At 51.7% G+C, this 14,400-nt stretch overlaps 3 protein-coding genes across 3 annotated transcripts; 1 reads left to right on the top strand and 2 right to left on the bottom strand.

Moving 5' to 3' along the window:
- Window positions 1-1,371: 1,371 nt before the first annotated feature.
- On the top strand, window positions 1,372-3,212 carry nsdD (GATA-type sexual development transcription factor NsdD; the record flags this gene model as incomplete). Its single annotated transcript, XM_058453979.1, has 4 exons — window positions 1,372-1,403; window positions 1,456-2,311; window positions 2,479-2,799; window positions 2,934-3,212. The coding sequence occupies 4 exons, from the start codon at window positions 1,372-1,374 to the stop codon at window positions 3,144-3,146; spliced, it is 1,422 nt and encodes a 473-aa protein (XP_058306228.1). The 3' UTR covers window positions 3,147-3,212.
- Window positions 3,213-7,872: 4,660 nt separating this feature from the next.
- On the bottom strand, window positions 7,873-9,688 carry N7498_006916 (uncharacterized protein; the record flags this gene model as incomplete). The annotated part of the gene is made up of 4 exons (XM_058453978.1): window positions 7,873-8,465; window positions 8,516-9,136; window positions 9,191-9,377; window positions 9,425-9,688. 4 exons carry the CDS (start codon window positions 9,686-9,688, stop codon window positions 7,873-7,875), a joined length of 1,665 nt encoding a protein of 554 aa, XP_058306227.1.
- A 1,628-nt stretch (window positions 9,689-11,316) lies between these two features.
- On the bottom strand, window positions 11,317-13,682 carry N7498_006915 (glutamate--cysteine ligase; the record flags this gene model as incomplete). Its single annotated transcript, XM_058453977.1, has 7 exons — window positions 11,317-12,324; window positions 12,375-12,960; window positions 13,017-13,142; window positions 13,194-13,336; window positions 13,396-13,461; window positions 13,540-13,612; window positions 13,672-13,682. 7 exons carry the CDS (start codon window positions 13,680-13,682, stop codon window positions 11,317-11,319), a joined length of 2,013 nt encoding a protein of 670 aa, XP_058306226.1.
- Between the last annotated feature and the right edge of the window lie 718 nt (window positions 13,683-14,400).

Here is a 14,400-nt window from a genome sequence, read left to right as displayed (position 1 = left end):
TGAAATCATCGATCTTACCTCATTCCCTCGAATCCCAAAGTACGGTCGTACCTGTGTACCTGTACTCGGGCGTTCCTGCGCAGCGTCGTACCGGTGTTGGTAGTCACCGCGGGCTCCAGAGGTCCAGAGATCCAGAGATCCAGAGATCCAAAAGGTCCAAAAGATCCAAAAGATCCCAAGGGCCAGAGGGCCAGAGGTCCAGAGGGCCAGAGTCACGCACGGTATCAGTACGCTCAGGATCATCGACGGGAACATGACTCGGTCGGCGATGATAGGTACGATTCACCTCCACCGAAGATCCGCAGTTCGCCCAGTTCGTCGACAGACTTAACCCCGGTGGGTAGAGATGTACTGTAATTTGCCCCCCAGTAAAACGGGGTCATGACCGATCTCAATTTCTGGTATCCGACCTTTGTTCCACCCTTTTCACGCCAAATTCATGTCTGGGTACCCGCTTCCCATCGATCCACTTGATTCCTCCGATATTTTTATTTATTGATTTTAAATATTCTTTTTTATTTTAAACTTCCCTTTACTGTATGATACCTTACCCACTCGTTCATTCCAATCTAAGGCCCGAAATGAAGTAGCCTCGATCCCCTGTCCTTTTGGCTTTCCTTTCCCCCTCTTTCTTGTCTCGCTCATATATCGATCCAGCGATCGAAATCTGACTTTATTTAACTCTCCATTCCACCTCCTCGTGCTGAGTCTCTTTTGGCGCCTCATATTTGGATTTGCATTCCCTCGGCATTCTCCATTTTCCACGCGGTAACAATTCGACCCATCACTGAATATCCCTTGCATCCTCACCCTCCACGATCTATCGTGACTTTCTTTTTTTTTATTTTTTATTTTTTTTTTAATATTACCCTCCCTCTATCTGTCATTATTACTGGTCTTGTGCGTTGTTCCTCTCCCACTCTTCCACCGTGAACCTCTCGGGCGACTCTCTCAGATGCTCGCTACCTCTCGATAGAAAGAGTGGTAGAGAGCGAGAGTATACTTCTCTTTCGCCCGATCGCATCGGACTCCGGGAGCTGCGCCACATCTTCTCAACTGCGGTTCACTGGGATCTCGGTTCCCCAAGAACTTCGCATCTCTCCGATCTTTCCGCCACTCGCACGAAACTGGGGGAATCTCGCTGCTTGGCAGTTTCAGAAACCTTGGGAAGATTGGGAAAAAAGCTGAGATCGTGGGTCGCCGACTCTCGCGAGTATTTCTTGCCTCCCCGCCCTCGATCGCTGGTCCCTCCCGAGTCCCAAATCGCTCAAGTCACCCACCTCGGATTGGAATTCCATCAAGTTCACATTCGGTTGATGAGGCCCATCCACGCGTGACACTTTTCAATCCAACCTTGCAACCAAGTACGTGATGGGGTCTTTGGAAGCCGCACCAAGGCACAGGTTGGTTTGGCTTTCTCGTCGGTCCGGACTACGATGCTGACTTCCGCAACAGAGACCCTTTGCCCGCCATCGGCTTCCTAGGCAAGGACGGTTCGGGGTTCGCTCCCAAACACGCTGTCTCTTCGCCCATCCCCCTCCACACCTCCAACATGTATTCCGGTCAACAACTACCCTACTCCTACGCGCCGCCCGCGACGACCGCCCCCTCCCAACCCGGCTACATCTCACCGCCAGAGTCGCGTCGGGTTCTCGAGGACGAGAAAGACAAGACCACGCCGCGCCAGTCCCTTCCCTCCATACACGAGGCCCTCGACCTTCCCTATCCCGCTCCCACCTCCGCTCCTCAATCACAACCCGGGCATACCGCACCGCCCTCACATCTGATCGGGCGCTCCGGTGCAGAGGGTCCGTCAGGTCCCCCGAACCCCTTCTCCAATGGTCCGCCGTCGGGCTCCTTGATGCGGGAACCGGGCTACCCCCACCAGACCCAGCTGCAGGCCGAGGCCTCGCGCAATAGTCTGGCTTCGATCAACACGGCCGATTCACGGAACGCGTCGCTCCATTCACTGAGCACCGGCAAGTCCCCGACCCAGAGCGCCAAAACCGGCATTACTTCAGTCTCCGGCTCGCAAAATTCCTCCGGCTACGATTACAGCGCGCCGCCCTCCGCCAGCAGCGTCGCCTCGCCCAACGGCTACACTCACTTCCCTCCGAACTATTCCTATTCCCAGCAACCGAGCGGCCCGACATACCCTCCGGCGCATTACGATAGTCGACCGTACATGGGTGCGACGCGCGTGGAAGAGGTCAAGGGTGGATTCGTGGGCCGTCCGATACCGGGTCAACCCCATAGCGATTCGGTAAAACGACATCTAGACGTTTACGATGTGGAGACGTCTCTGAATGAGGTATGGATTTTCTTTGCTACTATTTTTATTTTAATTCAGCGCACCCAGCGGGCGACAGACGGGCATGGGAGATTGTCACCTGTCGATCCGCTGGGGTGTGATTTGGCGCGCCAAAAACCCGAAATTCGAGAGTGGGTGGGCTGACTTCTACTTCTTTATTGGTACAGATTTCGGAGATGAGCACACGAACGCTTGACTTTTCGCGGCACTACGCTGCTCGTGCACACCAGACCCAACGGTCTGGCCCGGTCTTAGGGTCTCTGCCCTCGCTGGGGGAGGTGGAAGATATGCTCCATATGCAGCGTCGGAACCAAGATGCACTCATCCGGATACGGACAGCGGTAGTCAACCAGGAACAGGCGTTGGCGGAGCAGCTGGCGCAACGCAAAGCGTACAAGCCTGGGGAAGACGAACACATGGCCATGTACCAAGAGGAGTTCAAGGGAACGGGTGGGTTCGCCGGGCCGGACTCGAAAAAACGGCGTGGAGTAAGTTTGCCCTGATTCTGATTTTTCATGCCCTTTCTGGGGTCTTCCAAGCTGTCACCTGTCACCACGGTTGACGGTGTCCACACTCCACTTTATGAGCTGTCAGTGGCTAACCACATCTCCTGTACCTGCAGAAGGCGGCCCCTCCTGGTCGTTGCCACAGCTGTAACCGAGCCGAAACACCGGAATGGCGTCGCGGTCCAGATGGTGCCCGAACGCTGTGTAACGCCTGCGGGCTGCATTACGCCAAGCTGACCCGAAAGATGGGCGCTAACAAAGCGGCGACCCTGGGATCGAACCTGAAGCCCAAGACGGTCCTCGGCTCCGCATCGCCAACCAGTCATTGAAGCTGTTCTTCTCTGCGACTTCTTTTTCTCATGTGGCGTTGGAAAAGGGCGGGAAATAGAACCGGGAGGCAAAAAGGAGTTCAGTGGCCTTTTTTTTGGATCATTTTCGGATGAGTGTTTTTGCTCTTTGGCCCCGGCATTTTCATTTCTCTTTTTTTTAACTTGTTGATTTTGTGTCTCTTTTGGACCTTCCTAATCGGTGCCCTTATATAATACCCTCGCAGCGTTGGGAGCCCGGCTTCAAAGCATAGATTTTACTCTCATTTTTTTGTGCCTTGGATTCGGATGAGCTTTGTTTTGTTCAAGACTGTTCTGTGTTTTTTATACCCTGCATGTGTACCCGAGCCTCTCTCTCGCGCGCGCTCTCTCTTTCTCTCTCTGCGCGTGTTTGAGTATGTTGCGCTGTGATGTGTGTACGATCTTGATTCTAGCATACGACCTCCATTGGATGAATGTTGCTTTTTTTTTCCTCTTTTTTTCTTTTTGTATCGAAAAGAGATGGATCGTCGTGCGGGTGGCAATTTGAATCTGCACGATTTCATGGTTTGTACTTGGCATTTGACAAAAATAAAAATAAGATTGTAGACTGACATTGCGGCTACCGTAGAAAGCGTGGTTCCCACGAGGTGATTGAGTTGGTTCGGCGTGGCGCTCGGCCGGTAATGAAGTCATCCGGCAAAGGCCGAGACTCATCGTTTGGTTCAACCAAACTACGTGCGAGGCACTGCAACTATACCGTAGTTACTCGATCAAAAATAGGGATTCTTTGCTTGGCCTTGACCGTCGTAGAAATTCATGCCAAGTAATGACGGCATCACTTGAAAACCCTTACAGCGCAGGGCTGTGGCGATCAGGCCCGTTCCGTGGTTGTGTGTGTGGTCGACAGGCTGTAACTATACCCGGGCATGTCCTGCAGTGCGATGGCCATTGGAGAACGAACTCTATCCCCTAAAAGAGAACAAGAGAAATGAGAAGGCAAACACTCGAGCCAATTCGGCCGAAATACACACCTCGCATAGCCAATAGTTGCAGAGTAAACTCGGTGCAGGCTAAGATTTGAGGATCGGAGACGGGAAAAGAGAGGGTAGACCGCAGGGAGGACCCGACCACACATAGCGTCATCGTTCTAGGGATCGATCTACGGACAGAATCTCAAATACTTCTCCAAATTGCCTCCACCAAACCCCAAAACAGTCAGACCGCCACTAAAGGAAGCGAAAGGCACCCGCACATCCTGGGCGCGTGGCGCGTCTCGGGATTTGTCATGCATTCTGACAGGCCCCAGGAACCCCTTTTCGGAGAGATTGCGCTGCAACGCATGGGGTAATTGGACCGATTTGACCTGTTAGGCTGTCTGTGGTGGCTTGTCGGTCCCCGATCCATTCAAAGGACGGTGAAGATGACCAGGGATTTGGAAGCGTTCCAACCGCGCGGGGCCCGAGGCAGCCACTAGCAGGGATGTGGCATCGATCGAGATCCCAGATCGTAGTGATTTGATTTGAAATCTTGATGGATTGTTTTGCGTTAGGCTTTGCTAAATAATTACCCGGTGTTCGACTGTATTTTTATTTTTTTTCGTCTACTTCTGCAGTACATATTTGCCTACTCCAAAGTGTAACTGCAGTCACTGCGTTAGACCCTTGATTGGGTTCTCGACGATATCATCGTATTCAATAGATCGCGATCGAGGAATCTAGATCGACTCCCCCGATCATACAAACTCGTGTCATCATTGCCCGGGGTAAGGCTAACCTTTCAGATCCCAAAAGCAATCCAATTAGCCCGGGCACCCCCGTCTGGGTCGACATCCCTGTGGAGATCTCAAATTCGCCGTGTCATGTTCTGACCGTACATCGTACAAACACCCTTGAATTTCTGTACCGTACGCTCCCAATTAGGATATGAACCCGTGGAATCGTCACTTGGCATCGCGTCGTTACCCACTCGCGCTATAGTTGGACTAGTTTGGTGGAAGGTTAAAGATAGATGAGAACTAACCCGGATCCAAGGCTAGCTCGGCCTGTACGGAATACTCCTTGGCTCCATGCCTGGTTGAGGTGGGAGAGTGCATTCTAGCAACATCGCGCATCGCGCATGGCGCTCCCGATATCCGGTCCCGGCCGAGATCGCGATCCAGACGCCACCAAGCAATACATGCAACAAAACCCTTGACACATCGTCATAAGTGGTTCCCAACAAAGAACGGACGCGACGGCGAACTCCGTCCGTGCCCGTCTTCTCCGTCTACTCCGTTCTAGTGGGTGGGTAAAACTGGAATGTGGCCGGTGGCGGCCATCCTCGGGCACTATTTTCTTAGACGCAGGCGCAAATTAACTGCAGTGAACTAACGAACTCTCGTCCCCGTTCGTTGCCGGCCATCAGTGCCTACTACAACATAGGGGTGCGTCTCCACGCTTTTCACCGAGTTTTGCAGGTCAGATCGGCCGTGGTCTGAACCGCACAATAGAGTAGGGCTTTGAACCGCGAGCCGGAGGGGTGGTTGTTCGTGGGTTTATTTTAATTTAATTCCAATTTGATAATTTTATTTTTAGTTTTAGTTCTCTATAGTTCTGCATGTCTTAGATCTGGTATCGGCCCTCCCCCTTGTTCGGAAGAAATGTTTCAGGGGTCCCGAGTCAAGAACCAAACATGTCCTATGAGGTTGCAAGGGCTACGATCGGTAGATCAGTATTTTACCGGCTCTCGGGCCTCCCGCACTATGCCGCGTTGGGCCCGGGATCGAGTGGATCTTGCTCTTGTTCTTCCGCCTTCTTTGCGTAATCTGCGATCTTCCTTTCATTAACGTTATGGTCTTTTCTTTGCTTTCTGACCGCTATATGGTTCTGCACCGGATCTACCCGGGGCCGAGATATTTCCCCTCGGCGTTACATACGTGTACGCTCAACTCCACCTGACGAAGTAGGGAAACCCCAAATCTCCTGCACCCAACTTAATCGGACCATGTACCCGCATCCCTGCTGCCCATTGGCGCTGGGAAATCCCTCCCCCGCAGAACCGGTCATCTCTCTCATCCCTCGCATTCCCGCCCATCTCACGGGCGGTCGGGCGCATTTCACTAGCGGCGGCTGAGGACCGTGGGTCGGAACAAAGCAAAGGCCTGAAAACTGGGCCCGATGGCTATCTGCGGGAATCTGTGGCTCCGGTGGAGATGAATCGAAAGCGCACCGCTGTGTCGGGTTGACTATTGATTTGATTTTTCAGGCACCGTACGCGATGTACGGAGGAAAGAGTTGTAAGATCTGTCCTTTGTAAGATCCGATATGCGGAGTATAGTCACATGGGGAAAACCTTGTACATATGCAGTATACTCATGGTACATACATAGTACCACTTGATACTCACCGTCTATCTAGACGTTCCAATGGTACGGAGTACATGGTACAACTATTGAGAGTGGAAATCCCGAGATCGATATATGCACCCTGCATCTGCACAGACCCCCCGGGATCGAGGTCCGAGATCTTCCCATGGCATGCGTCTTGCATGGAAACCCCCCCGTAACACCGATCGATTCGAACGTTACTTCTGAATTACAGACTTCATGGAATCACGCGATGTGATCTTCACGTTGCATGGCTCCCGTTGATCCCTACCCCATCCAGGTTCCGCTGGGGCTGACGTGGGATCTCAGATGCGCTTGTTGCCTTTCGCGACCCATGCAACGGTTGCCTTTTCTGGCGGTGAGCCTCACTCCCCGAGTATCATGTACAAGACCCTCGGGCTTTGCTTTCCCATCGCTTTGTAATGACACCTCATCGGTCTCCCGCCGGTGGACCGTCCCTGCAAGTTCGGTTCCCGGAAGAACCAGCGGTCGCATACAGATGCCCGCGGAGAAAGCAACCAGAAGCAGTTCGTGAGAGTTTCCTACTGTATGCCCGACTCGATAAGCGCCTGTGACGCGCTGAAACTTCGATCCGACCACACGGTGCGCTAGACTGGCCCGTCTCGCTGTGGAGTCGGGGGTTGAATGGTGGATCCAAGCTGCTGGGTTTTCTTAGTGCGCGGATAGACTCAATGGTGGGACGGGGCGGGAAGAGACATCGTTGATTGCGCTCATGGGAACCGCGTTCTAGCGGTGGAAACTCGTGCGCGAGCCCCACGCGCGATCTCGATCGGCATCGTGTTTCCGATCGGCGTGTTTCTGCAACCCAAACGCGGGCGAGTGGTTTGTTTTACCCTTTGATCATCTCATCTCTGGTTCAGATATCTGATCCGTGGTTCACGAAACTTTGCTTTGGCCTGGAAAATCATTCACGTGGGACTGACTAAACCCCGGCGTCCTCTCGGCGCCGTTGGTGCCGAGTTTTGAGGCGAGTGGCGTCATTTGTTTAGGCTTCTTGCCATGTTAGCCTCATTTTTATATTGATTTTAATTTATCTTTGTATCAAAAGGTCTCCGTTTTGCCGCACCCGCCTACATAGTGGATGGAGATGCTGGTGGGTCTGCTAATGAACTTTAGGAACTTTCCATACGCTTAGGGGGATCGAAAGTTCCCAGGTTTCTCTGTAAATTAGGGAAGCTCTTGGCGAGTACGATATTCTACAATTCCTAAAATATTATTCAACCCGAACTCGTATAGTTTGCCGTGTCCAGGCGGGTGGTAAAGGCCCGTGCGGTAAGAAATGAGCATTTTCTACTCCCCGTATTCCGTGGACTGTATTGCGCTACTTTCAAGATTTGGAACTAGGTATCAACTAAAGCCTGCTCATCTCCAGAACGCCTCGGCAACGGAGTTAATATAGTCAATGCCCTCTTTGCGCCAGGTATCCGCCTCCATATGACTAGTTGTATTGGCATTCAAGAACAGGTCAACGGGCTTGTCCTTCCCGTACGCCTCCCAATGCACCGACTTGTTCACCACTCCCGAGTTAGGGTCCAGGTCATGGATGAACGAGGCCCACATGCTGGTCATCATAGAGCTCAGATCGATGTACGACTGCGGTACCCCGGCGAACGGTTTCCCGTAGTGATATCCCAGCCCGGCGATGTTGTGGAATACAAAGGAGACTTCCTCGAAATGCGTTGCTCCGAAGATAAGTGGCGTGTCGGCGGAGTGCACGTTGAATCGGTAGCAGTATGCCGGTGTCGAGGTCTCTGTCCACGCTTCGCACTGGCGTCGGCGATTTGCATGCATGGTATAGTCTCCTGCAAATGCACATGTTCGTCGCCATTCGTAGCCCATTGAGGGGACTCGCTTGTCACCGAGGAATTCCGGGATGCCCTGAGACGGGTCATCGGGATATAGCTTGAGAATCTCCTTGGCAACGGACGGAGGTGTCTGGAAGTCAAACCCACCATCTAGGGAATGATTAGCCCTTGCAACAAAGTGATCAATGCTGTGCACTTACCAGTGAGATACTCATACCATTGCTCTGTGGTATTGATTCCGACCGGCCCAAATGCAGTTCCTTCGTCCGTGTTACTGCCAGCGAGGATAGGAACCTTGACGAACTCATGCTTGTTCAGCTGAATACTTCCCCAGTTCTGAACCAGGTCCCCGTCTACCACTGGCGAAAAGTTATATTCGGAAGAGCCATCGGTTCCGTTCAGAACCGAGTTGAGGGTCTCGAAGGGCAATTCGCGTAGGCATTGCAGCGTGTCCACTGTGTCCGCGCAGTTCACTTTAGATACCAGTTGGTCGTAGGTGGACTGGAACGTAGTGTAATTAGACGAGCTAGCAGCGATAGATCCGCCCGATTCCATAATGCCCGCTCGGAATAGCTTGTCGTCTCGACCTCCATACGCTGTCAGATGATAACCCACTGACATTGCGCCGGCTGACTCGCCCCAGATTGTGACTTTGCTGGGGTCACCACCAAAGGCAGCGATGTTCTCTTGGACCCATTCGAGTGCCAGTCTTTGGTCTCTCAGTCCAAGATTAGTATTCCCGCTGCCGTAGACTTGGCTCGAGCTGATGAAGCCCCAGGCTGAGAGTCTGTAGTTCAGAGTGACGGCGATGAATGGTTTGCCTAGATGGCTTAGGGTCAGCATTCTGAATGTTTTTCATTCGTATGTGGACATACCGATCTTATCAGCATTCTCAACAATCGCCGACATGTTATACCGTTGGTCCGCTCCTGACCCCATGTAGAATCCACCGCCATGGATCCAGACTCCTACGGGAAGTTTCGAGTTTTTGGTGACAGACGAGCTGCGGATGACATTCAGCGTCAAACAAGCTTCGGACTGAGGATACCAGATAGAGTCCGTCTACTCCGATTAGAATAGCCCTTGATGGATGGAATCGGAATACTCACCCCATATCCCACACAGATATCTGAATAATCCTTCGCGTCACGCTCTTCGCTCCAGTTTTCGTTCAATGGCTGCGGTACAGTAAATCGCAGGTTACCCACTGGCTGCTGGGCATAGGGCATACCCAGGAAGAAGTCCTGATTGTATGTGCTGCTGTGCACACCTATGTAGGTTCCGTTGCGCACCGCGGCGGTGGGAACTGACTGCGTAGGAGAAGCGTGTGCTGCTGCCCATAAGGCGAGAAGGCTGGCCACATATGCGAACATTGTGATCTCTGGTTACTTGATTGAAGGGAATACCTGGGTCTATCCCACCCCGGGACTACAAAAGTTCACATATATATATGCTGGAAATCCGGGGATTCTACATATGCGGGGAAGATCGAGGCCCCACACCCAAACAATAGGATGATCAGCGTTCGCTTGAGAGATAAATGGGTTATGCAGGGAATAGAGTGCTCTGGGTATGTAGAACAAAACACGCAATATGCCGCTGAGGATTGCCGTCCTCCATATTAGGCTTTCGGACATCGGAATGTCCGGCGACGGGAGGTCAAAGCCCGGAAGTAAACACTATATATTGTGGGGAGATGTGGGAGTGTCCAATCAGTTCTGCTCTAGCACTGTCCCTCTGGTGCTGAAAGTGTGGAGAAGTGATGTCGCAGCCCGTAATGGTTGGCGGATGATTGCCCGAATCGGTGACGGTGGCTGTGTAGGCAGGTTATGCACCGAGGTTTAGCCGGCGAGGGGCGCTGTGAGGGTCGCCGAGGTAGTAAGATATGACAGAATCGATATTGGACTTCCGAGGGTCAATGCCTTGGCTTGAATGATAGGAGTATACCGTGAGTGTGAGACCAGAGGGGAAGCGATGGGCTGACCTAGAATGGACCTATCTAACCTTTAGGAGCAATCTTCGATTTGCGACTATAAGCGAACCGATTTTTCTTTTATTAAAAGACTTCTTCGCTAATAGCAAGAGTCAAAGTCTTACTAGGGGCGACTAGAATCTCGAATCTCTAGTGATACCGCGGCGTATTATAGGCTTCGTGATTATTGTGTCTAGTTAGAGAGAGCTTGCTGACCTCTTTTGTACTTGAATATTGTCGAGACGGCTTGCTTTGACAGACTTGCTTCTGGCTTGAAGCAATTAAAATCATTTCATGCCAATATAAAGCAATAATTGTTTACTGTTGTCAAGCGGTCAGTGAGGATATACATCACAATGACCTTCCGGAACGCAGCACAAGCAACCAAGGGCATGAGAGTCACATTTTCAAATTAGCTGCAGACTGCCACGATAAAAAGAATTAAAATTGAGAAAAATAATATTTTCGCAAGTCAAACAATATAGGAGTGTGGATCGAATTAAATTACGAGAAAAAAAAGAAAAAGAAAAAAAGAAATGTTCCCTCGAACCGGAATCGAGCCGGTGACCTTTCGGTTACAATTTGTCCATTACAGCCGAACGTGATATCCAACTACACCATCGAGGGTTTAGATATTGAGTCTGCCCCTGCAATGAATAATAAGCATGAGTTCTCCCGGACACTTAATATCGCGGATATACCTCGAGAAGACCTGAAGGCTTTTCACTTTTCCTCTGTAAGGAACCTCCATGCTGTGGTTACAATATGCCCTTATCCATTTCGCACTATATGACCTGACTCGAGCTCGATCCCAGTTTTCCTTGTATTATAAGCACGAGTGGAACCCGGTAACTCAAACCTGACCAATGTCGACGAGGACATAGGACATTCATTCCAAAAGTTTAATAAAAAGTGGCTCGGAAGGCTGCCACTAGCCACGACTATGTGCTAATTGATTCATGATATCTAAATGACTTCCAACCACCCGGAATATCTATCTGCAAGGGCAGATGAGAACCCAAGCTCTATCTAATTCTTTTTTTTGCCCCGAAGAAGTTCCCATCCGACACTGCCATTTCGCCCCTCTTTGGCGGTCATTTCTTCCACAGCCTTGACGAGGTCAAAGGTGATTTCCTCGGATACCACACTGTCCTGCTTATAGCTTGGGTGCTTCGCGACAAACTCGCGGATCCACCGCGCACCAGTCCAGAGGGTGCCGTCGGCGCGTTTTTGGATGAGATCGAGGTAGCTGGCCAGGAAACATCGTGTCTCGACGTCCACATTGACGCTGTTAAGATACGACTCCACGAGTGGGATGAGTCCAGGGAATGAGCCGTCGGGGCAACCATTAACGATGTCAGAGATGCTCATCAGTTCGTACTCGGTTTCGACAGGGCCCAGAGGAGGGGAGGGTGGCGGGGTGTTGACGGCCGAGGAGGTAGTAGATGAGAACGTGCTGTTGTTGGTTGACAGTTGGGGGGTTTTGGGAACTCGTCGTGGGAATGGATCCTTGCGGAAGTAGAACTTCTTGTCAAGAACGGCGTTGCGAGCATGGGCCGTCTCCATGTTCTCGGTGGTCAGTGGGATGGGAATATAGAAGTTGAGGTCGAAGCTCAGGATGGCTCGGGTAATTAGCACAATGAAGATGCTGAACGCCGCGTTCTCAAAATCTGTGATTTGGATCTCCATAGACCGGAACTCGACACGCCAGCCAATGTCGCTTTCAGACGGCGGGGGCTTGAATCGCATATGCTGCCAATTTGTGGACTGGAGGTTCTCAAAGTGATCTCCTTTGTTAAGGTCGAGCTCTTCCAAGTCTTCGGAGAAGACAACCAATGGGTCGCGGATGAAGAGGTGTGCGAAGTGTGTGGCTAGTAGCTCGTCCATTCCTCCGTCCATCAATCGTTTCTTAATGTTCTCATCAACAACCAGATCCGGGTCGAGGTATTCCTTCCGTAGTCGAGGATCTTGAGAGATATAAGTTGAGTTTGAAGCGTACCGAGATTTGGGAATTCTCCACCGATCGTTTTTGAGAGGCTGCTGGAATGTGAGTAACAATACACGATCATCGTGTTGGGATGACTTACAGCTTCACCAAGTTCTTCGGGAGTTCTATCATCCACGGCCCTGCTGATCTGGTTCCATCGCACGTCGGTATCCACGAGGAATCCCTTGTAGATCGGCGTGGCGGCAGTGAGAGCGAGCAGGATCGGACCCAGAGGGCTCAATTGGTCATAAAGCCTCCTGCCTTCAGTCATATTCTTTGCCTGGAAGGTGATCTGCAAGCAGCAACTACCCATTCCAAAAGCCATGGCATCCATATAAACGTGGTCGTCCTTCGCGGCACCGTTGCGGACATCGTCATCCTCGGGCCATTGGTGAAGGTTATAATCCACAGTAGGATCCTTGAATGGCGAGGGTGTATTCAGATCTTTATACACGGGCACGTTCAATTCCACCTTGCGCCCTCTCCGAGATCGGATGTTGGCTGCCAATGTCGGGAATCGGATATGGGGGTTTGCGATCTCATCGGGGACGAATTGCGAACGGAGTGCTGGTCCTGAAGGGGGATAATATGGCTGAATGTAATCGTCCTTGGTTCCCAATCGAGGGAATGTCGTCAGGGTTATGGGCGACTCGTTTGGTGCCATGTGTGCCTTGGCAATTTCCCGTCTAAAGGAAACATAAGTATTTTGCAGTTCTCAACTTGAATCGGAAGAGCTACCAACCTCCACTTCATGTTGGATTCCACTTTTAACAGATCCTTGAATCCAATACCCCACGGACGCCCTGGTGTGGCCTCGAGCATGAAACGTCCGAATTCGGGGTGGAAATGCGGAGGCTCCTCGCCATCGCTGATAGAAGTCAGACACTGCAGTGCATTCTTGCGGGACAGCCCAACTTACTGGTCCCCATTATCGCGATTCTTGCAGCCACCCGATTTCCATAGAGCCTCATCCCGCGCGAGGGACTTGAGGATTTCAGCCTGAGCCAGAGATAACCGTGCTTTCTTGGCTGTATCGTCAAGCGCCACCACGAGGTATTCGACCTATACGCAAAAAAGCCTGTGAGCTTTAGATATTGCCGGCGGAGAATAATTCCACGCACCTCATCACCCCAGAGTAGGGCGTCTCGTTCTTTGCCTCTGGCTCGTCGCCAGTTTGCCAGTAGTTGCTGTGCTAGCTGTCAGTTGTACGCCCCACCAATGTGCTGTTCAGCGTGGTCCGCAACGGCGCCCCTCCTTGCGCATACCTCAATTCCCCACTGGCGGACCTGGTCGGCCTTCTTCTTGGCCTCTGGCCATTCTAAAGCGGTTCCAAGGGCTCTGAACAGCAAAGTTAGCGACCCGATCAGGCTGTGCGGCGAGCAAAGTGAAGAACGTACAGCAGACCCATTGCGCTTGTGCCTGTGCCGTGTCGTCCAACTCCGCAATGAGCTCAAATACCGAGTGATGACCGAGGGAAGTAGATAAGGCTAGGTACTTGCGGGACAGGATGAGTGGTATACCAAGGTCCTTAGCGTAGTTAAAGAGAAAGAGGACCGGCCATAGTCCCCGCGTTCCGCAAAATTCTTTTCAATTCTCTTGCATGGGGGAATTTTCAGGGCCGCAACGCTTTCCAGGCGGGGCAGGTCAGCGGTAACGGATACATTTGTAAGCAATCAGGAGATACGGCCGTCATCCACCGCAACTGACGAGCTCCTTGCCTAACAGCATCTTTCGGTTGAAACCAGAGCTCATCCCACGGTCGGCCTTCAGTCCTCTCAACCCCACAATGCAGAGGATAAAAATGTGGTAATAACACAGCAAATCGATGTTCTCTTGCTCATCTCAATGCTTCCGTAGAGGTTGCTTGCTCGTTCAGATGTCATTCTGTACTTCCTACTTGATAATTACATATGTACTTTCTTCTATGAGTTTCATATGGCCCTGCCTCGCGCCATGGACTACTCGATATTCCTGTAGAGTAACGGTCGCATATCGCGGCCCTGGTATACCCCGACCCCGGTGATAACCCGACAGCCACGTCGGGTCTTACCCTCCGAAGACGAATATGCCACGGTCACGATTATTATTCTCTGCAGGCCGTAGCGCGCTCTGCAAGCCACTAAACT

This window comes from Penicillium cinerascens, assembly GCF_028974065.1.
Source record: "Penicillium cinerascens strain IBT 15544 chromosome Unknown contig_9_segment0_segment0, whole genome shotgun sequence".
In the NCBI taxonomy this organism is placed as follows: Eukaryota; Fungi; Ascomycota; class Eurotiomycetes; order Eurotiales; family Aspergillaceae; genus Penicillium; species Penicillium cinerascens.
This window is presented reverse-complemented; position numbering and strand designations above follow the sequence as displayed.